General features: G+C 38.3%; 1 protein-coding gene and 1 pseudogene across 2 annotated transcripts; both read right to left on the minus strand.

Annotated features, from left to right (window-relative positions):
* Positions 1-1,451: 1,451 nt before the first annotated feature.
* Positions 1,452-23,323, minus strand: LOC148731381 (neurotrimin-like). 2 transcript variants are annotated; one of them, XR_016001643.1, is made up of 6 exons: positions 23,167-23,323; positions 18,780-19,106; positions 5,762-6,010; positions 5,181-5,426; positions 4,300-4,422; positions 3,142-3,157 (listed from the first exon to the last, which is right to left on the minus strand). XR_016001643.1 is itself a non-coding variant. In XM_088761117.1 (5 exons), exons 1-5 carry the CDS (start codon positions 23,282-23,284, stop codon positions 3,027-3,029), a joined length of 948 nt encoding a protein of 315 aa, XP_088617243.1. In that variant the 5' UTR covers positions 23,285-23,320; the 3' UTR covers positions 1,452-3,026. The 2 variants fall into 2 exon arrangements, 1 of the variants encoding a protein (XP_088617243.1); XM_088761117.1 differs by lacking the exon at positions 5,181-5,426 and having other exon boundaries at positions 1,452-3,157; positions 23,167-23,320.
* LOC148731382 (uncharacterized) lies at positions 19,549-20,637 on the minus strand (annotated as a pseudogene).
* Positions 23,324-24,319: the final 996 nt, after the last annotated feature.

Raw genomic sequence — 24,319 nt, forward strand, 5'->3', positions numbered from 1 at the left:
TTATAGATTAGGTTATTACCAAAATTTAGCACAATTTAGAAGGTGTAAGATGTAAGCGATCTTTCGTTAAAAGATGAAAGTGTTGTAGCTAAAGTACGGGTTGTTTTTATTCGGATAATGTGAGCACAAAGCGTGGATGTGAGATTTAATGATACATTGGTGAACAGCGTAACTAAAGTACGGGTTGTTTTTATTCGGATAATGTGAGCACAAAGCGTGCATGTGAGATTTAATCATACATTGGTGAACAGCGTAACTTCAAGATGGATTCTGATAAGAAGGGAAAGAGTATGTAAAATGTGCTTATTGACTGGGTGGGAGGGTCCGACGGGAAAAATATTTGTCTCGAGGTCTTACTCGTGCAGACAGCATGACCTCGAGCAGAAAGCCAAATATTATCCCGTCCGGTCCTACCAAAGTTAGTCAATAAGCTTTTTATCATATGACTACTAGGTGTTGAAGATTTCAACTTTTGTCGCCATAGGTAGGATGTACTTGTATGCAAAAGAAGGGCGCGCACTGCACAGCTAGTAAAAGCATTCTACATTAAAAATATTCCTCTTTATTTCCTCTTTATTTCCTCAGTATCTTTCGGGTTCTTCCTTCCTAAAATTGGGGTGTTTAAAAATGGCTTATTGGGCTTTTGAGCTCTGTGAATATACGAAGAGTCTCCCGGCTCAGGGAAAATTTGTGGGCTAGCATATTCGAGCGTTTACGGGCGATTTAATTGAGAAAATCTCTGCGGAATGCATATCGAACTACGCAGTTGCGAATCTTCACAAGTTTGTTCCCACGACAAAAGAATTGTAACACCTAGTCGAAGCAGATTTTAAGAGTTTGTATGAGAAAATGGAGTCAGAGTTATAACTTTACTCTTACACCTTGGGAAAAGGTAGGCTTGAATTTAAGTATTTCTTTTTGGTAGCGATGGAAGCTTTAACCGATGCAGGCTGCATTTCCAAGTACGCAGCGAATGAATATTCCATTCTTAGACAGCTATTTTGAAAAAAAAATCTTTTCCCATACATTTACTTATACTGTTTCGGCGCCAATTTGCTTGTAACACGAGAACCGCCTCCGCCCTATTGTCCCAAATTTCTGGCAATATTCAGTTTCAACTTTCAAACAGCTCAAAGGTCTTTTAGATCCTTCCACTTCTGCCGCTTGCCACCAGCAGTTCTAAATCTTTAAGACGAATTTCGAGAATGGTAGTCTACAGGTTTCAAAATACATTCATCTCTGTTGCGTCATGTTCAGTGGACAAAGCTATTCGAGAAACCTTTTGATCCTTTAATTTCAAACGAGCCCACTGCATGTTATGCCGGATAGGCAAAGGAAACACTTAATGTATCACAAGTGTCACTCAATCGTCAAATTACTTTCGGGAAGCTGATCGAATAATATTGTTCGAGATAGCTTAAAAACTACAGTAACAATAAGAAACAATAAGCTACATTTTACATAGGTTTTTTTTATTTATTTATTTCATTTAAGAGTTGTTTCATCCTGTTAGAAACAAAAAAAACAAAAAAACAAAAAAGGGAAACGGCCCTTAAACCAGTTTCCACTTTTTTTTACGAATTCCGACATGTTATTAAGTTAAAAGAATCTTCCTCCATAGCTATCCTAGATCAATGTGGAGGTTACTTATTAATACCTAAAATAATTAACAACAGTTGACTGACTAATTGTTGTTTCCTTTCTTTCATTTTACCTGATGCTCAAAAGACGGTAAGTATCTATTTATTTTGCTACGTATGTTTATCCATTCCTTGATCGTGTTGTTTGAGATCAATGCACTCGTATTTTAAATAAGCCTTTGGTTGTATTTGCATAGACTGCATTTACTTTCGAGTGGCTGAATAATATTGATCGAGATAGCCTGGAAGTTACGAGAACAACAAGGGTTGTTCCATTTTGTTATAAAACCCGATTCCTGTTTTTTTTAAAACGACTTGTAACATTTTTCTAAACTATGCGAGCGTCTGATTATAACACCCTTCGCTATTCTCTATTTGCAAACACTATGTGCGTAATTCACCGAGTCGAAATATGGCGTCCGATTTGAATGACCATTGTTTTCGACTTACTACCCTCGTCTTGACGTGGAAACACAAAGGGATTACCACATGTGTGAGAGGCTAGTCAGTCGAGAACACTGGCAATTCAAATTGGACGCCATATTTCGTAATTCTCCAATGAGTCAAGTTATTATCATTGTTAATCAAAATACTTTCGCTCTACTTCACTTATTCAGAGAAAGACCGAGGAGATCTGATTATAATCCATAACCAAAATAAAGAGAATGCAAGTATATATTCTCTGGTTAAGATTAAAAGCTCAAAGCTTAATTTTGATGCGAAACAGTCGAAGAAATATCCTTCTATTAACCGTCAACTGTGAACGTCTGAGTCCTTCATAATCTACCGTCAACCGTTTAAAGTCAGTTCAAATAACCGTCAAACGTCAAAAATGCCCCAACACTCCCCCTCCATTAACACCGTTTTTTAATTAGAGATACCAAGAGATTTTCCAGTTTACAACGTCTTGTAGATAATTAAAACCCCTCTTTAACAAGAAAACACCAACTTTCTTGGATTATAACATAATGAACAAATAGTACGCATAATTGCATTTTTTAAATAAAACATAGTTCAGGGGGAAAATAAGCTCTAGTGAATCCAGTGACGGATTCAGAGGGAAGATCCGGGCCCACCCCTCATCTCCCTCCAAATACAAATACACAGCACAAAAAGTTTTGCAATGACAAGATCGCCTAACTGGCTGACCTTTTTTTTCAATTTGTTTGCCTTTTCTCCCTTCTGTTCAGTGTTTATCCGTGAGTGAAGAAGAGTGGAGGAGGTTGTGCGTTGGTCGACATATAAATTTGGACCCCTCTCCGTATTAAACCTTCTACAATGCAACCATGGAATCTATATAGGTATCGACCTATTGAATCAAAGTAATCTTACGCGTGAAGCATTTAGCGGCGACTGTCCGGTTTCCAGGCCTTCCATTCGGTGAACTCAGAAGAGCTCTCCACACGGCTCCGAAGGCCCCTCCACACGGCTCATCTCAATCTCCCATTCATTTACCTCCACATTCAATGGCTCCATCTGAATTGTCCGCTCTTTGAATTGCCTGCTCTTGATCAGGACTGAAAATTGGAAATGTTACATACTTTTGGAGTTAAAACAAAGAACGGTGATAAAAAAAATTATTTGCTTTTGAAAAGCAAAAAAAATTATTAATTTGCTAGTATGATTTTATTGATTGCTCCGACTTTTACCTAGATAATTGCCCTTGCGGATGATGAGGAGACAAAGTTATCGCTAAACTCGGGACCTGAACTATCACAAAACACGCTTGTAACTATTTATTATGCAAGTACACTCCTCAGATCGGATTGAGAAAAAAACACTACCACGTTGTTTGTTAAAATGAATTACGGAGACTTTTTCGGTTGGTTTCAAAACCGGAAAATTATACTTTAAATTCAAATTTTAAAAACATTAAAATTTTGGGATACAAACAGGTAGAATTCAAAGAGACTTGTAAGACAAACGAACGAGTTAGGTTGATTCTATCAGTAATTCATGAATGTTAAATATGCCGGCATAATTATTATCATAATAAAACTAAAATGATATTATCTTTGTTACGGTCATCATGTAAGGTCGTAAGTCACGAGGGGGGTCAGAAATAAATTTAAAGTTTTTGGACAAACTGAAAACAATGCTTCACAAAAAAACGAAAAAGAAATAGTGATGTTGGTGACTAACAAATATGGAGATAGCATGGAAAGGATTAAAGCATGTGTAAAAATTTGATGAACAAAAGGTAATGAAGTTGACTTACAGAGCCATAGCTGCAATTTAAATCGAAAAAATTTAATAGAGGAGACAAAGAAGGAAAAACTCTGTATCAATGTATTTAATCAAGTATTCTTAGAAAATTGCTAAACAATGGCAGCATGATTTCAATGTGCACCAAATATCAGCTGAATTGACAAATGTTCTCAAAATACCGACATTAATCACGACAATAGAGATAATGATGACAATAATAACAATGTTAATAATAATACTGCAAAAATTATTCTTATTATTACAATAATAATTAACAAATTGTAGTTTTCGCTTAGTCGTTTCATTGTTTTTTCGACTTCAAAGGGTGAGATTGAGGAAACAGTTAAAGAGTGGGGTGACATAAACAAAAAGAAAATATATGTAAGCATTAGCTAGCTTCTGTTACTCTAATCAAAGGTGGCTAAAATAAAACAAAACAACTGAGCTTCACCTGTCCTTCGACGCTTGCAGAAAAAGCAGGCAATCAGCGAAATGACAATCACCACCGCCACTAATCCACCAATGTAATACCACAAAGAATTAGAACCTTGAATGGCTCTTGGAACTTGCTCGGCTAATTGTGTCAAGTAAATGTGGTCATTAGATCAATCTCAACGATAGTGCCTGTAATAATAGTCATGTTACCGTCCAGAATGGCCTTGGGCATCCCTGTTGTGCATTATTTTAACCCGTGATTGACACCTGTTCTTAAAAGCGAAATCAGTACTTTTTCTTTGTGTAGATTTCTAGCCAGATCCAGGGTTATTTTCCTGTGACCCTCCACGTGAATAAGTGTAGTGTGTAGCTATATACATGTATAAGGTTCTGCTACTGTTTCTAATCCCTTTTTAATTAAAAGATTTATATTTTCCAAGAAAAAAAAAACCGATAGCAAACCTTGGGGAGAACGTAAGAACAGAAGTTTTCTCCAATAAGAATGATCAGGTTACTTGATTACTGAAGTGTTATGTGCTTCCTTAGACACAACAGTTATGACAGTTATGACACTTATGTTCACAAAGGAGCGGGCCACAAACCCAAGCTTGTTACGTCCTTCACTAGAATATTCACCACCGTCCTCTTCCAAAACCTCACTGACAGAAAGTTCACTCTTTGTCTCATCCAAATGTGTATTAATTTCTTTCCAACTTCAGTAATGAATAATTATGTAGTAAAAATGTATCATGAGATCATTATTCCTTAGTCATTGGTATATGTAAAGGATATGGATGAGAAGTGGAAGTGTCCTTTTATTCCGGCTTAAACTACAAAAAATAACACTTTCTTGAGTTAAAAGTTCAATGCATGACAGACTACAGTATGAACATTTACCGGTAACATCGATTCAGATGGAGGCGTTAGCTTTGCCATAATCATTTTGAGCAGTGCATTCATAATTGCCTTTATCTTTAAATGTCGCACGTCTAATGACCAAGGTGCTGTTGGTACTAAGAAGCACTCCATCCTTAGTCCAGTTGACATGTACTTCTGGATCACCACTCCAGTTACACTTCGTACTAAACGCCGAGTGAAGCTCAATGTTAACATTCTTGAACTCAAGCTTTATACGGGGTGGAACTGCAAAGCGAATGGAAAATAGAGAGATTGCAAATATGATAATTACAGATTCAAAGCCCCCATCTCAATGTATGTACAAACCAAATGCAAATGCAAGACTGATTTGAAGTATATAATTTAGATATATGAACAAAGTTGAAATGGTAAATTGGCCACCGTAACGATTACAAAAGCTTTTGTAATCGTTACGGTGGCCAATTTACCATTTCAACTTTGTTGACATATCTAAATTATTTCGTTACCCCCACCGACGCAGCCCCAAACAGTTTCTTTCGAAACCATCAGCCTTTATTCATTTGTGATTTGAAGTATAACTATGAGATTAACAAACTCACCCTTAACAGAAATGTTAACGTGTTTGGTATCGTTGCCTGCGTCATTCTCTGCTCTACAAGTGTACTGCCCTTCGTCGCTCTTTTTTATTTTAGGGAAAAGGAGAGACCAACTCTCTCGCAGCAAAGTGTTACTCTTGAACCAGGTTATCTCAGGCTCCGGCCGACCAGCCACAATTTCACACGTCAAGTTCACACTGTTTCCCTCTATGATGAGATTGCTTGCTCCAGATATATTCACTTTTGGTCGAGCTGGGAGGAAAAAAAACGGAAACAACTACAAAAACAGAAAACAGTGACATTACTAAGCACATAGCATTACTCTATTCTTATATTAACATTTCTCATTGAGATTTCTGGCCTTTTTTGTGCAAATTTTATCTTCACTCTCACAGACCACCTTGGACCGAGTCAGGAGTTACAATGCAAAGTAAATATAAATTGGTTAAACCCCTCTTTTGGGTACAGACCTACATGTTTTCATAGTTGCTTGTTGTATTCATTTTCGCATCCATCTCATGTCAAGAATTCCATTCCCTTTTCTCAGTTGCTAAGACTTCGTCGTTTATGTAGTGACGACTCCGAAATTTTTCCACAATTTTAGAAAATTCAGAGGCAACGTGCCACTTTTTTGAAAAACGTGGTTACCCTGTTTCTGTCCTTCAAGCAGGTCACCACCGTGCCCAAATTAATGATCAACAATCAGCACTACTACCGTCACAGGAGGAAAATTCCGGCCGCATTTCATTCACCCGCGCAACCACTCAGTTAAAACCATTCTTCTAAAATAATTATAAATGACCTCAAAATGATCCAAAGATTGGCACTATCTTTTCACAACCTCCAGTATTGTCATTCAAACGTGACAAAAACATGAGCAACTTTTTGGTCAGAAGTTCTTTTCAAACTAATGATCAGCCTAGAACTTTTAAATACGCTCGCGCACGAAGCAAAGCTTGTCCTTTCATTCCCAACGCTGATAAAATATTGGGACCCAAATGAGTCAATAGGATTACTCATTACTAAAGAAGCTCAAAATTCCAATACGGAACTACGGAAACACTGTGAAATGAAATTTTTGCAAATCGCAAAATATTACGACTAATTATTTGTGTCGTTATTACAACTTCTACCAAGAAGCTGTTAGATGAAGTAGGTAAAAACTAAAGAATTTTTATTTTGATTGGGAAGGGGAGACAGGAGTGGGCTTGGCTATCTGACATTTGGAAGCGAGTTTAAGAAGACGAAATGCCGTTAACACCTTAAACAGCGCGCGATCTGCATTCAGCCAACATGGAATACTGAACTGGCGGGCTCAAACATTTTGAATAGAATACATTTTTCTTTAAATGACAGATACGTGTGTGGTGTGTTGAGGAGGGGTTTATGACCACAGTCCACAAAAGCCGCATTTCCCAAGTGTTTCGTTCTGAACACTGGGGCTAATGTCTTAGTTTCAGGCGACTGCTCATCGCTTACTCTCAGTATCATCCACATACTATTAGTCTCTAGGAGACAGAGTCAGCTGTGGCACTGTAGTATAAACTCCAAAAATGCTTTGTCCTACGTTCACTACCAAAAGAAAGAAGTATCTTAAGGGACGTAAAAAGACTAATACCAGAGCAGAGTAAAAGAGTTTTTTTTTTTTTTTAAGAAATGTGTCAGCTAATATCACTGGTGGGCACTTCAGAGATTAAGACTGATGGCACCTACATTTCTTCAAAAACTCTTCAATTCGACTAAAGTATGGGGTTTTTTTACGTCCCTTAATATCACTGGTGGGGATTTCAAAGTTGAGGCAAATTCTGCCTTGACTTGACAAATGTCGGCAACTTGGCTCGTTCCATCATCTCACATAGGTTGTAGTTGTCGAAGCTAATGGTATTGGCAGGTTGGATGTTATCTCCTCTAAGGCCACTGAAATTCTTCTGCTTCTCGTTGAATCGCGCTCTTGACGATTTGCTTGCCTTTAGTGCCCATCCCATTGGTTGGACAAAGCTGTACATGGTTACGCCGTTAGACTGGAGGAGCAGTTTGAAAGTGATCCAAAGCTACAACATTGGCACACTAGAAACAAAACGACAGCGCATCTGCCTTTACTCCTAATGCTTGACAGAATTTGCCTGAACTTTGAAATCCCCACCAGTGATATTAAGGGACTTAAAAAAGCCCCATGCCCGAGCCGAATTGAGGAGTTTTTGAGGAAATGTAGGTGTCATCAGTCTAGATCTTTAAAGTACCCACCAGTGATATTAGCAGCTGCATTTCTTAAACTCTGCTCTGGTCTTGGTCTTTCTACGTCACTTAAGATACTTCTTTCTTTTGGTAGTGAACAAAGCATTTTTGGAGTTTATATTACAGTGCCACAGCTGAGTCTGTCTCCTAAAGACTAATAATATACGGATGATACTGAGAGTAAGCGATAAGCAATCAACTAAAAATGGGGCTTCCATCCCAGCGCTCAGAAGGAAACACTTGAGGAATATTTTCAATTCTTTTCATGGAGTGTGGTCATAAACCCCTCCTCAACACACCACAGACGTACCTGTCATTTAAAGAAAAATATGTTCCAGTCACATCTTTGAGCCCTCCAGTTCAGTTTTCATTGTTGACTAAATGCAACTCGTGTGCTGTTTAGGGTGCTAAAGGCGTTTCTTATTATTAAACTCGCTTCCAAAATGTCAGATAGCCAAGCCCACTCCTGTCTCCCCTTCCCAATCAAAGTAAAAGTTCCTTAGTTTTTACCTACTTCGTCTAACAGCTGCCTGGTAGAAGTTGTAATGACGACACATATAATAAGTCGCAATATTTTGTGATTTACAAAGATTTCGTTTCACAGTTTTCCCAAAGTTACGTGTTCCAACCTTGATCTTCTTTAAAAAGCGTCACGCCGTCACGTATTTATTTTTGAAACTGAGCTTTTGCGTTAATCTCCGAAAATTAAATCATTAGTTGGACAGTAACTGGGCTATATTTCTATGAGGTAAGTTATCCGTTACGGGTGTAAAGCAGAGTTGAGCGAAATAATTTTTAATCAAAAGCAGAGTTTTCGGTTTTTCCATAAATACGCTTAGTCTATCAACACACGGCAATATGTTAATTAGTATAAATTTTCACGAAAATATTTAGATTTTGATGGCGTTTTATAAAGCGCTCTCGAAAAAAGCCGAACCAATCATTACATTTCTTGGAAGAAGAGCACTTGGGTACTCAATAACCATAAGATGAACCCGATTGGGGAATGGCCACGTATCGAAATTTCGGTTTGTAACTACAGTCGAATCGCGATTATCCGGACTCGTCGGGACCTCGGTAAATAGTCCGGATAATCGAGAGTCCGGATAATCGAAAATATGAATATTCATGAGATAGAAATGTAAACAAAAGTATACAGCAAGGAAAACATGATTGCAATTGTGAAATGTACACAGTCTGTATGTATTTACACTGAATAAAAACTTTCAGTTCAGGTATTTACAAAGGTTTAAAATGTTCAACCACGTTTTTTTGCTTCAAAGACTTGTAGCTTGATCGCATTGCGAAATCCATCATTCGACTTAGCTGCATTAACTGCAAAGGGTCAATATCGTTTTATTTATTTATTTCTTTAAGGATTTGTACAAAGTACTAGTATATAAAGGGTAGGACATGAGTCCCCTACTAGGTTTAAATATCAACCCAACCCTCAGAAACTAAGCGTCCTATCCCCTCTATTCCCTAAATCTAATACACTTACACAAAATTAAGACAATAACTAGAAATTAACAGCTACAAACCGAGTGGGTATTTATCCGACGAAATTTAGGACATTATTTTAAAAGTGCGATAATTTTCGCCATCAAAGACATTTAAGAGTCTGTTATAGTAAAACTCCTTAAGCTTGCGCTTAAAGGACCTAAGGGACTCTTACTGCCTAGTATCAACTGGAGTACTGTTCCACGTCGAGTATTTTTCGACACATTGTGCTACCTCTTTAGTCAATACTAGTTTCTCGTCCTCGCCCTCATCTTCCTCATCGCTACATACACTTTCGCTTTCTGTCAAATCTCCGACAACGGTGGCTAAAATCTCTTCATCAGACATTTGCGGTGAATTCGGGAGCTCGTTTTCCAGCTGACTAAGCTAGTCTTTCACATCGCGAGCATTAGGCATTTCCTCATTGTCAAGTTGCTGTACATGTTCCAACATTTCGGCCATGGACTCAACAATATTATCCTCTCGGAATTCGGGCTGTGAATTTGACTCGATGTTGTCCGAATTTTGAAAAGCGCACAGGATAATACGCTGTTTCAACAGTCTTTTGAAAGGATTATCGGGCTTTTTGCGAATTTGAGTTTTCCCGATCACAACTAATTAATATTCATGAGAAAATTGGGACCAGAGAAAAAAGTCCGGATAATCGAATAGTCCGGATAATCGAGATCCGGATAATCGAGGTCCGGATAATCGAGGTCCGGATAATCGAGGTCCGGATAATCGAGGTCCGAATAATCGAGGTCCGGATAATCGAGGTTCGGATAATCGAGGTCCGGATAATCGAGGTCCGGATAATCGAGGTTCGACTGTAGACGGTAAATCTGTGTTTACTCAGGCTATTGTCAAGTCGCCACTAAAGATTGTGTTTTTCGTCGGGAGAAGTACAGTATAACCTACAACCAAAAAACAGGCATCGATAAAGTGCTTAATACTTCTACTTTTGACATGGATTATTAATTTTCGATGCTATGTATTCCACCAAAGACGCGAGGATATTCTTGCGAATGCTTATTTTGGCTAATTTATACAGCTATTTTTGGCCATGTAGAGCGCGAAATCGATTTTCTCAAATATTTCCGAAATTCCAAGGTACTTTGAAAATTAAGACTCGAAACCATTGAAAACTCGTTAATAGTTACCTAAAAATTGAAAATGGAGGTAGATTTCATTTTTGACCGTGGCCGCGATTTGATCGATATTTTTGTACATTTCCTTTTAACAACTAGTAATACTACAAATAGTCTACAAGCAGTTCCTAACCGCCTCCCGGTTAGCTCAATGGATAGAGCGCTGGACTGTTGTGCGGGAGGTCGAGGGTTCGAGCCCCAGCCGGACCAACACTCAAGGTCTTAAAATAATTGAGAAGAATATGCTACCTTTCTATAACATCAAGAAATGGTTAGATATTCTAGTCTTCTCGGATAGGGACGAATAAATGGAGGTCCCGTCTCCTACAGGGCTAGGAGTAGGAGACGTTAATTTCCCACGCACGAGATAACTGTGTGATGGATGTCCTCCCCTAGGGTGGGTTGAGCGGGTTAGGATTGATTGTAAAGCGCTGTTGATCTGTCATTCTAAATAGCGCTCTATAAGTGATTAATTGTTGTTGTTGTTGACATGTGATCGTTTCAACTGGATGGGTTTCTTTGATTCTTTAAATCTGAGCAAAACATCAGACTGCCCGTCATTTAGTGATTTGAAAACCTTCACCGGCTACCGATCATTTCGCCGCAGCGAGAGAAAGGATAGGCCCGCGACGCGTACGTGTGTGGCTTACGAAATTGAGCTGGCTTTTCGTGTCTGGTGTCTTATTAAGTTTCTATTAGAAGAGCTAATATCTGATTGCAGTGAGATAGTTTTTAATATTGTTCCTGTTCATGGATAAAATGTTCATTTTCAAGATGAGAGTTAAAGGCCAAACTTTGTAACTGAGGTTTCATTTTGACAATAAACACCCAAAGGATGCACCGTTGGGAAATGATGTAATCTACATTAGTAACTATTGGGAGCTTGATTTAGTTTGAATTTATGACTTATTTTGGACAAAACATACTTGTAAAGTAACACAATGCTAAGGGTAGGTTTCTATAGTCCGTTTTAGCACAAAGTTCTATTCTCAGTTGGTTGAGAGCAAACCCTTTACCATAATTATTGTATTTCGGTTTTGTGGGACTGTATTTTCAATAAAGAACACAGAAGAATTTAGTTGAGGTAGATGGATATGGGGTTGTGAATGGAAGAATTTAGGGAAAGAATATAGGTTCCTAACAAGATCAGAACACAAGCAATATTTTAGTGAATCATATGTTGTCTGAGTAGTACTCTGTAGTAACATTACTTTAACATTGCCAATAATTTTTAACCCACCAAGATTTACAATTGACCTGGAGGTTTTATTTAACAGAAAGTTCAATTGAGATAGAGTGTCACCATAATAGATTTCAGGAACAATAATCAGAGATATCACTTAAACACAACAGAGTTCAATGTAAAGGCAAGCACATGATGTAATCATATGATTTAAAGTACCAGAATCTTTCAAGTTTTGTTATTATTGTTATTACATACCAGAGAGTTCCCCAAATTTAAGCTGTATCACTATGAAATCAAAACCCGTGAAGATCTTGTGAATTTATTCATGGCAAATTCACAGATTTTTCACAGGATTTTCATGGTTAAATCAATGGTTTAATACAATACAATGGTTTAATACAATACAATTTTCAATACAATGGTTTTTTCATGGTCTCAGTGCCATGAAATAGACATGAAAAATCCCATGAGAAACCTGTGAAAATTTGTCATATTCACGACCCATGAAACATTGTGTAAAGTGAGGTAGAAGCCATGAAATACTCATGAAAATGGCCTTTCATGGCCTTTTCAAAGATACTAAAAAACCCATGAATTTCATGTCAAAAACAATTCACTAGGTTTTGATGGGTTGTAGGAAATCATGACCCATGAATATCCTGTGAATATGTAAAAAAATTCATTGACCGTGAAAAATTTCCCTGAATTTTCATGGCCTCTCCATGGCATCTTCATGGCACATGAAAGTTAATTGCCAGTTAGTTGTCATGGGGTTGTTGGGAATATGCAAGCACCATGAAAATTCCTAGGAAATCCCATGAGTTTGGAATAAAAAAGGTCTCCTCTTTACTTGTGCCAACGACTAGCCATATGCTTGCAATACAATAAAACTCTTGTGTGCTAAGAAAAAATGTAAGCTGTCAAGCAGCAGTTAATTCTCATGTAATACCATTTGTTTTTGTTGACTCTGTAAGTTGAGATTCAAAGATTTCTACTCAGTTTTGATTTGACTCAACACTCTTGGGAGTGAAGGGCTTAATTACAGTTGAATAATTGATTTTTGAATTACAATCTTCTTGTAACTGTTTCAATAAATTGTAATGAAGTTATCCTTAACTGCAGACTAAATAGGTGTTTTCCTTTTTTTCCTGGGCTTGAAGGCTGTCAAACGTGACAAAAATAATCCTGAAACCTTCAGCTTATTGATAGATTTATTTCATCGTAAAGCGTAAGCTTAAGAAATTGTGGCATGCAAGTGACCGATTCGATTCTCAGTTTTGATCACGTACCGAATGTCACAATTTATACTCACCACAAACTTTCAAAATCGTATCTTTATAAATGGCCGTTTGAACCTTGTACCGGCCAGTCGATAAGTGAACTGTTGACCCTTCTTATAATTCTACGGCGCCAACGACTTGCTCTCCATTTGTACCACTCACGCTGTTTTCGTTTTCCCATTGAACAACAGTAAAACCCATCTTTAGAGACGTTTTATTAAGCAAAAGTGTCGAGAAAAGAAATAGCTTAACGCACGAGCCATCAACCTATGAAGAGTACCTTTCAAAGCTGAGCGCGAAATGGAATTTTCTTTGTTCCCGATCACGGGCATAATCACGAGGATATTTTGGGAATTGTCATTGGCCAATAAGGAGAATCCGCTGGCTTGCCCGATTGCAATCTCAGGAGGAGCGCGCAAAATTTCCGACTTCTTCTACCGGTACTCTGCTTTTGGACGATGCTTAACCTTGGATCCACGTTTTGAAGATGAAATAAATAAATATATCTTATTATTAAAAACTAGATCATTGGATAATGCAATTCAAGACTTTTTATTGGCTTAGCCATTATGGTATATCAGCCAATATACCATAGTCTACAAATATGGAGGGCGTACGTGTCAGCTTAAAATTAAAAGGGAGCTAAAAAATTTAATAAAATTTAATAACTTGATTTAACGTTTTTAGTAAAACAATTATTCCACTCACTCTTGCCGGATATGAGATGATTCTTGCCAACTCGGCACTACGCGCCTCGTTGGCTATCTATCATCTCATATCCAACACGCGCTCGTGGAATAATTGTTAATTAGACGTTTTGTTGTGTAGTATCGCTGAGTAATTTTACGAGTTGTGCCGTATTTTGACGAGGTCGTAGGGGGAGTCAAAATACAAATAACGAGTAAAACTACTCAGCGATACTACGCAACAAAACGTCTAAAAGGTTATTTATTATCCAACACGCCAAACTGTTATTTCAGTGCAGGCGAATTTCGCCGATATTTTTTTACGGAGAGTGCGTGACAGAAGTATGCGAAGCGGAACGGAATTGGCGCGTTGTTGTGTCGCTGTTTCTATTTTCTACATTAAATAAAGAAATTTTCTGGTCGTCAAGCTGTTTTTCTTCGTTCGATTCATCTAATGAACTTGGACCTATATTTTCCAGCCATTATGACTCTTCGTCGTCGGAAATATGATTCAAATTGTCCACCACTTTTTTTTTTTTTTTCGTAACTACAATCCAATTCTTCGCTTGCGCGATGCGAGAAAACCTGTTTAACCGGTACTACAATAGACGAGTACAAATACCGCGTGATGTTTGTACTCGTCTATGGCGTTATTTGTACTCGTCTAGGTGTAGTTGGATAATAACAATGTAAACTCACTCTATGTAGAAATAATCGAGAAGAATCGAACGCACCACAAATGAACGATTTGTGGCCAAAAGTTTCTCGAGGAAACAGAGACTCGAAACCCTGACGTGAGTCTTTCGCTTCTGCTGAACTAGCAGCTTTGCTAACAAAGTCAGGTGCGTCTCAACGAAGAAACATTTGTACAAGAGAAGGAAGCGACTATGTTGCGTTAGAATTCTCGCCTACAAATGGATGTGCACATTCTAAAGCGTTCCCATTTTTATGATTATGTTTATGTTTTATGATTTTGGCACATGTTCTTCCGAACGAGTTATGCACTTATGGGCCACCGCATAGAATTCCTTCGTGAGGTGATGAATTTTTCCACAGAATGTCGATTTCAGTGTCATTGGCGAAAACGAAAAATGAAAAACGAATTACTTGACTGGTAATCCGTTTTTCAAATTCCAGACGAAAACGAACTTGAAAACGAAAAATGAAAAATTGAAGTCGAAATTTGTTTTTTTTACAGCACCGAGTAAAACGATTGGCACTAAGGTACAAACACATTGTGTACCTTAGTGCCAACCGTTTTTCAGTTTCGTAGAAAAACGAAAATCAAATGTACTTGTTATCCGTTTTTCAAATTCCAGACGAAAACGAAAAACGAAAATTGAAGTCGAAATTCGTATTTTACAGCGCCGCGAAAAACGAAAATGAGATTTGATTTTGGTTTTTTACGAAATTGAAAAACGGTTAGCACTAAGGTACACGCATCGGGTCACTTTTCGTTTTTCGTTTTTCGATGGAGATGCATTCCTTTGATGTCGCAAGCGATGACAACAGGGTTTCGACAGAAACGAACAAGAATTTTGAAAAGATCTCGCCACAATTTCGGCGCAGGATGAATCATGTCATTTAAGGAAGTACCATTACATTTAGCGGCACAGTCAAATACGATTCGTACTTTTGTTGTCGATTTATCCACCATTCTCACGACCGGAAAATGCGGTAAAATACCATACGTTATCTGGCAACTGTTCGTCAGAGGGAACCTTTCGTAAATATCTGTTCTTCTTCAAATTTTTTTCGGTGCTTCGTAGGCGAGACAGTGCCATAAGTTTAGTGTTAGGGAGAACGGGTTTGTTTTCTTTCCAAGGAACGGCTATACGATATCTTCCATTTTTGTACTTGAGGGAATCTTTCACTTTACTTAAAGCTAGTCTTTCTTCTTCGTTGAGTACGAGTTTGTCATTGCGGTCTGTGCCAGACTTTTCATTTTCCCAGAATTTTATTTAAGCTGTTGTCAACATCACAACAAGATTCTTTTGTCTCGCTTCAAATAGGCTCTCTGGTGAACATGGAACGAATAACGTGAGATCGTGTTCTCGCGGTTTCGCTTTCGTCAGGCGCACCAACTTCACCTAAGTGGTCCGAGGCGGGCGATAGATCCAACATGTTTTCCTCGGAGATCAACATGTGAATAATGGAGTTGATTGTTATCAATGCCAATCAAAAGATCGACAAGTCCATTATTTGGCGGCCTGGGAAATCTGCATTGGGTCAGGTGAGGCCATTTACCCTGATGTTTGTTCCAGTCCACCTCTCTGTAACTGCCAGCGACGGTAACTTCTGAGGACATGTTTCTACCCTAATTCCTTTGACATCTACAGTTTCGATTTCAATTTTTAATGGCATGGACTGAAATTTTTTAACGGTGTCGTTGAGAACATGAAATTGAGCTTTTTTGAAAGGCTCTTGCAGTCCAAGTACCCCAGCGACCTCTTCATTTAGGAAAGTTTCGTTCGATGCCTCCTGTAGGATGGCGTTTGTTTTTACTTTACCATTAACCTTCATCCACCCAGGGACAGTTCGCAAGGAATAAAATTCAGTCGGCTTTTCTTCATTACAGCTGGTCAGGGTCACAGCGGGTGTCCCCTCCCATGGAACATCTGGGCGTCTCTCATCGTCAACATATAACGCAACGTTGTCGTCGGTCCAGTTTCTGATAAAATTTCACCTCCATAAAGAAGACGGTGGTGATTTCGAGAGTAACCATCTATTCCACACTTGCGGGCCTTTAGGAAATCTTTCCCCCTATGACCAGAGGCTAAGCAATGGAAACACGGCTTTCTTTCTTTAAGGGATCTTCCAGCGGTCATCCACTCCCGTGCCGTAATACTCCTTGCAATACCACACCCCGTGATCGAAACTGTGACAGAGGGAACATGAAGGCTTTACACTACGCGCTCTCTTTCTCCCTTGCAACAATATGTAAACTTTGCATCCTATTCTGATCCTGAAATCTTGGTACTCTCGGTAGTTTGACGTACTCGACAGGTTTCGACTCAATCCCGTTCACCATTTCCACTACTATTATTTGGAATCTAACTTCGTCTTTCAACCAGTCTCTGAAAGCTATAACTGATCCTTGTCTGGCATGTTCGTTTAACCAGCGACTGTAATTCTCTAGCTGACGCTCAGGCAACTTTTTACCAGCAGGCTATGAAGAGTTCTACCACGCAACTCCCCGTCTCTTCCTTTGACCTGTAACTTTACCACTGTAACTCTAACAAGGTTAGCAAACTTTTCCAGTGCGTGGATATCGTTGCTTCTTATTAACGTTGCCTGTTCTAGTTGATCCAAGTAGACTCGCAAAAGCCGGCGCGTACCTCCATACCTCGTCTTTAATTAATATTTAATTTGCCTCCTTGTATTCGGAGGCGGCGAATCCAAGACCACAGATGGATTCCAAAGCGTTCCCTGTGAGTCATTATCGTAACCTTGCCATTTTCAAATGTACTGGCTCCATTGACTCGTGTACAACTCTAGTAAAAGGGCCCAAACATCTTCAAAATTTCTCTTGTCACCACTGAACGTCGGAACTGTTAACGGCTTAAAATATCGGTTTCGGTCTTCGTGGCTGCCGTGACTTTTGGACGCGCCGACTTTGATTACATTTTGACCCGCTTCGATCATTCTTTGTACATCTCTTTCGATCGTTTCAGACTCTTCAACTGCTTCTTTTTCTGCAGCTTCCTCTTCGACTTCCACATAGAACGCGATCAGTTTCTCTAACATCTCATGTGCGGTCATCTAAGGCTGCCCACAGCTTTACAATCACAATTTCCATGTCCGTTATCTCTGAATCTTTTAAGTATAGTTTTTCCAACTATGTCTGACCTTTGTCAATTTTGTCTTTGCCTTGCGTTTTCTTTTCTTGGTCTCTATCAACAGAACGTCCTTTTGCTTCTGTTTGTCGACTCCAGTTGGTCGAGTTTTGTGGTTTTTTCTCAGTAAACTTTAATAGCTTCGCCATTCTCGGACTCGGTAGCCATAGCACTCAACTCCAAAACTTAACTCGCAAACGAAACCCCAAAAAATATAATAGCTCACACCCTTGCTCTCATCGTGGTCGCCAAATATGTTCGGAAACGAAACGGAAATCAAACAAACGCGTTTATTGGTAACACAGCCTGGTAACTCATGGTAAACACCAACTACCGCCAAACAAATTCTCACTAGCAAACTCAAAACTTTCAACTCCTCTCTAAGAATCTTGCACACGTCAAAAAAGAAAGGTCTGCGTGACTTGCTAAGGACATTTTAACTTAAAATCTGCAAAGCATGCGCGTGTAAGTCGTGTGCGCACAGGTGCGGTAACGTCTTAACATAAAAGGAATGTGTTGGCAGTCAAGTGAAAGACTTCATCGGTTTTCAACTTGAACATGACGTGGGAAATAAACCCTTGGGCATATGCAAAACTCACCTGAATCCCTCGTGATTAAAAGAGCCCACGCCCACGAAGATAGAGCTTTATAATCACCATTGCTGTTTTCTGCCACACGTCCATATTGGCCAAAAATTTCGTTAGTCACTCTCCTAATTGAGAGCTGACTTTGCGTGCTGTTTCCGTCCAGCGATTTTTCAATGACCTTCAAACTTGAACTGGATTGCATAGAAATTAAATCGCGGCTCGTGAACCATAAGATGGTTGGTTTAAAAGGACTACCTTCTGCGGTGCAGTTGAAAACTACATTTGCCCCTATATCAACACTTTGGTGCTGCGGAATTTCTGTTAATCTTACCGTAGTGTCAAAAGGGAAAAAGTATTATGAAATAAATATTGCTAGTGGGAATAGGATAATAGTGGTAAAGGAAAATAATCTTCAAGTATTATTTGGAGTTTCGTGTTTAAGCACTAAGCAACTTAAAAATGTTAATTTTCCGCTGCCGCAAACCCCAGTGCACGACACCCACTGTCGCTTTAAAAAACGTATGATGATTGCAGTTATATACAGGAATGATAGGGCTCCATACCTGGTATGCTTACTGATTTCCTGGTGCAGTGCTTTAAGTAACCGTTACCCGCTTGACATGTGTAGAGGCCAAAACTGATAACTGTCAGGTTTTTAAGCAAGAGTGGGCAGGTTAATTTACGTTTATGAGCATATACGTCTGATGGTTGTTCGCATCTAGCTCCAACACGTCTACCTTGAGGATCGTACCACTCGATATAACTGGCCCATCTATCCGGATAAACTTCGTCTGTTTTTCTGGGCTGCGCTGTACAAGTCAGGGTGATGGAGGCACTAATGCCTAATCTGTTGTTTTTTGGACTGGAAGTGATGTTGACAACGGGCCTAACTGGGTTACAGAGATTGGTAAAAAGACAAAAAAAAAAATAAGAACAAATATCGCTAACTTGTTTAAAAAAGGGAAATATTAGATAAATGAATAAATGTACACACAAGCGCACACACACACATATATGCTTGTAAAGATGAAATCGTAGTCGTATTTTTCTAACTCAACATGTATATATATATATATATATGTGTGTGTGTGTGTGTGCATGTTAATGTGTGCGTAATAAGTAATAAGTAATAAGTAATAAGAAATTACTTATAAATAAAGCATATTTATTAATAAGTAATTTCTTAGAGATCGATTTGGAGATAAAAATTAATGATAAAATAGCACGCGTACGACCTTTCGACCTTTCTGAGGTCATTTTCAAGTGAGTAAAAGTTTCTAAATTAGCATTAAAACGTAGAAAAAGCTCAGATTAGCAAAAATGGGGCAAACGCTAAAATGTGATAAAATATGTAAGAAAGGAATAAAAATATCTATGAGGTAAAACAATGGAATAATAATAACAAGAACTACTGATAAAATACACAAGGAACTTGGCGCGAATTAAATCGCACTCTTTTTAGTGTTAATTTGAGTTCTTTGATGAAAAACATGTCAAAAATGAGACAATCAAATTTGTTCTAAAGCTTTCTTAAGATTCTAGAACTTTGTGCGATGTCGTCTGGCTTCATATCATGCTGCTCTCTGAGGTGGTTTCCGATTGCCAATCCTTTGTGTTCCTCAAGTCGTTGGTGAAGGTGTCGGCACGTGTAGCCGATGTAGCCTGCATCTCACAGGCCATAATCAAGTGAGTATACGACGCATTGTTGAATCACAAGAGGCAGCTTGTCATCCCTGACCTTAATTTCATCCTTTATCTTCCTATGTGTAAACAGGCTAATATCTGCTTTGATCTTCCGACAGAGGTCAGCAAGCTGTCTACGTACTTCGTTCGCAGATTTCTGATCTTTGAAGGGCAACACGATTATGACTGGTTCTTATCTTTCATAAGGCTCATGTGTACGTGAATCCTCGGATACTTTTGATTCAATGAATTGGCGGATGGTAGACTGCACGGGATTGTCTGGATAGTGCAGTCGGGAGTAGATCTCTTTGAGGCGTTCACATTCCTCGTTAAAAAACTTCCACGTTAAAGAGAGTTGAAACGCACAGCTTAGCGTGGTGTTCAGCAGTGACCGTTTGTATCTGGCGTCAACGTGGCTGTGGTAGTGTAGGAGAAGTCCTGTATCCATTGGTTTTCTGTAAACCATGGTGTCTAGGAGGATAGCATTCCTGATGATAACTATTCCTAGAAAGGGAAGTCTGCAATTTTCTTCGCGCTCCATCGTAAAATCGATAGAGGGATGATTCTTGCTTAATGTCATCAGTAATTCTGAGGCTGTTTGCGGATTAGGCATTGCACTTAGTGTATCATCTACTGAGCATTTCTATAATGTAGACAACTTGTTCTCTATTTCCAGCTATTTCTCGATTTTGTCATGATGAAGGCGTTTGCTAGGAGAGGACCTAGTGGTGAGCCCATAGCCACACTGTCCACTTTTTCCTACAAGTTCCCTTCAATATCATGCATATATATACATATATATCCCTTCAATATCATGCATATATATATATATATATCAAGAGATTATTGCTGTTATATCTTCTCAATACTGAATACATATATCTAATTATTATACAGCCAGCAGCGCCCGTGAACAATAGATTGGATTCTGTAATCATTGCATACGACTTCATTTAGAAACGAGAATTAAATGAACGTAACCGAATTGAGCAAACACATCTGATCGCTGAAGGATACAAAAACAGATTTGCTGTGACCTGGAAAATAATAGCTCGTGCCAGACCTTATTCAAATGAGGCGCAATCTGCGCTTTTTGGAGAAATTCTTCATCATATGCAAACAAGGCGCCAGAACCCTAATATCTGCAAGATAATAAACACAATAGTCTTCATCTCGCGCGAAAACATAGTTGTATAATTGTCTTTGGACATAATCTGTTCCTCGAAGCTCACATTCACTGTTTGCATCTTAGAACAGATAACGTAGAACAGATAGCTTTTTGGTGGATCAATATCATAGCTACTTCGGGATACCTACACGCATTGTTTGGTGTAAGTATAAAATGGTACGAAAAGATGATTTTAACTCAGTTATATTACCTAAATTATATTACCTAAATTGTTTACTGTCGCCTGCACTTGATCAATGCATTGAAATGAGAAATCGCTTAAATCATGTGGTGTTTTCTTGAAATCTACCGCTACTTCACAGGTCTTTTTCTTAGTGACCATAGCAGACTTGTGGTTGCGAAATCTAACTGTCGAACCAATGTATTGTGGGAGACATTTCTAGCACGAAGCCAAATAAATTATGTTCTTAGAATCACAGGAAAGTTTCGATCGTATCTTGTAACTCTTGCATGTTTGAAAACTTAAAAAGGAATTAGATTCAACCAAGAAGTTGCGACAAAGATCGCATCTTGTCCTATTACATTTAAACCATTTCTATTACATTTAAAACAATCTTTTTATTGTGATAATTTTTCGCGTAGTAATTACTGTTTTATTTATATTTGTCATCACGCCCTATATAAATCTATTTAAGGAATTTTTAAGTCATTGTATTACAACTGATGAAGGTCTCGGACCGAAACGTTTTTATTAAACTTTCTAAGACTTTTTATTTGAGTATATGTCTTTCTTAGCTCGAAGTTGTCCGTCCTCGTGTACTACAATTATATATATATATATATATATATATATAAATATTTTCAAGAGATTATTAACTGTTATATCTTCTCAATACTGAATACATATATCTAATTATTATACAGCCGGCAGCGCCCGTGAGCAACATGACTGGATTCTGTAATCATTGCATACGACTTCATTCAGAAACGAGAATTAAAGGAACGCAACCGAATTGAGCAAACACATCTGATCGCTGAAGGATACAAAAACAGAGTTTGTCGTGACCTGGAAATAATGGCTCGTGCCAGACCCTATTCAAATGAGGCGCAATCTGCGCTTTTTGGAGAAATTCTTCATCATGTGCAAACAAGGCGCCAGCACCCTAAACAAAAGGAACAAATTGGCGACTACATGCCGACATACAAGCAAGAAATTTATAAAGTATGCTTTAACCATCAACTTATGAGGAGTACCCTAGTTGGTCAGTGTTTCCTGCACCTGATGAGAGAGGACCAGGAGGCCCTTTCAAAACAGTTCTGTAGTGTAATGTTATAAATTCCCCTTTACTATCCTATTAAATATATAGCTCCAGGAATGTCGAGCACTCTGCGACTCAAAGATAAGGTTTTTTCATATATTGCATCTATCATTTTTATAGTCAATCAAATGTTTTTCCTTGCGCACTATTGTTCTAAACGGATCACGTGACCGGACATGCCCTAACTAAAACTGGGGAGTATCCACATATCTTCCACCACTACGCCATCTAAACGATAGAAGTGTTCATTTAAAATTTAATTCAAGATGAAGAAGCATTTTTGCTGTTGTTACAGAAGAAGGGACGAGGTCTTTTTGTTGATAAAGTTGTACCAGAGCGCAATGAAAAATCATCATCCAACGCAACAAACAGTAAAGTGTTCGTGACCATGTCATTTTCCCGCGCGTTGCAAAAATATCTGAAGGATAATAAACACAATAGTTTTCAACTCGCGCGAAAACATAGTTGTATAATTGTCTTTGGACATAATCTGTTCCTCGAAGCTCACATTCACTGTTTGCATCTTAGAACAGATAACGTAGAACAGATAGCTTTCTGGGGGATCAATATCATAGCTACTTCAGGATACCTACACGCATTTTTTGGTGTAAGTATAAAAGGGTGTAAAAAGATGATTTTAACTCAGTTATTTCTGCACCGATTACCATATTTTTGGGGGCAAATCCCGCGCGTGTTTCCCGGCGGTGAGTAGCCAATCAGAGTTTATTTTCAACGTTATCCATTGTTTAAGTACATGCCATATATTTGTGAAATAATAAATATTGACATATACATGCACGCGAACGTTTCATTACTTACCTTTTAGACTGGGATTGCACGTTTCCATCCGGACGATTGGAAGAATCCAAAGAGTGCCAGTAAGAGTTAATAGCACCGCACACGTTGTTTTTTCTCGATGCCAAAAGTTACCCATCATCCTGATACGTTGACAAATTTGTATTTTGATATCTGCAGAATGAATTGATTATTAAGAATAAGTACTTTCGCGGTAGGTCGAACTGAGAGTATCATTACTTTATTTTACCTACATTTACAGGTCACTCAGGTAGTTAAGAAGGGAAAATTGAAAACAGAAGCGACAAATTATGCATTTTTGCACACAACTGGCAAAATAAGTTGAGTGCACGCGAGGAAACAAATGCGTTTGGTTGTGGTGGTGATGCAAACAACTGTCGCATTGTAAAGTAAGTTTTGAGGACGAAAATGATTCGCTTTACAATAAAGTAGTGTACAACCAAAGGAAAATAATAGGACAAGTAAACTTTCGCATTTATAATATCGCCAAGAAAACGCTTTGGTCTTCATTTTTATGACTGCTATGTTACCAAGTGCCGATTAATTACAACTATAAGCCTTTCCTGAATTTAATTATCGTAGTGATGATTTGTTATTGAGTCTCGAACCTCGCGTTTCCTTAACCGGTGTTTCAAATTTTTAGGCATATACAATTTTGTCCCTTCTGTGGCTTTGATTCAAACTTCCAAGAAAGGAAATTACCAAAGGTGAATCTCAAGAATCAAAATTATGTGGGTGATTGCAGTTGCCTCAACTGGCCTTGACTCCTAATTGAGAAACTCTAAAGACACCGCTGCCTGCCGATTTAAAAAATAAATTTATCATCGGTGACAACAGTCTTATCCAAGGGTATTAGCCTTGACTATTACACCAAAAAATACTGCTTAGTTTAAAAGTAAGCCTTAAAATCTCAGATTAACATAGGATTGAATACATCGTGACACGGTTTGCTTAAAAACGTCGATCTCAATACTATTCACCGAGCAAGGTTTTGAAATTTAGCAAGAGGCATAAGTCACGATATATAGTTCTCTCCAGTTTATTATTATTTTTATTATTATTATTATTATTATTATTATTATCATTAAATCTTAAGGATATGTATGCAGCATCTGATGCGTTCGTTGATGATTCACCGAACGTATATTCACCTGGA

Source organism: Stylophora pistillata, chromosome 5, assembly GCF_964205215.1.
Source record: "Stylophora pistillata chromosome 5, jaStyPist1.2, whole genome shotgun sequence".
Lineage (NCBI taxonomy): Eukaryota > Metazoa > Cnidaria > Anthozoa > Scleractinia > Pocilloporidae > Stylophora > Stylophora pistillata.

Bases quoted from the DNA above. Each gene is read 5' to 3' on its own strand.
- LOC148731381 (XM_088761117.1), bottom strand. From the start codon at position 23,284: ATGATGGGTAACTTTTGGCATCGAGAAAAAACAACGTGTGCGGTGCTA. The intron at 4,423-5,761 runs GTGAGTTTGTTA...TGACACAATTAG, and splicing joins CGTTAACATTTCTGTTAAGG to CCGAGCAAGTTCCAAGAGCC. The intron at 3,158-4,299 runs GTGAAGCTCAGT...TCCAATTTTCAG, and splicing joins CTGCAAGCGTCGAAGGACAG to TCCTGATCAAGAGCAGGCAA.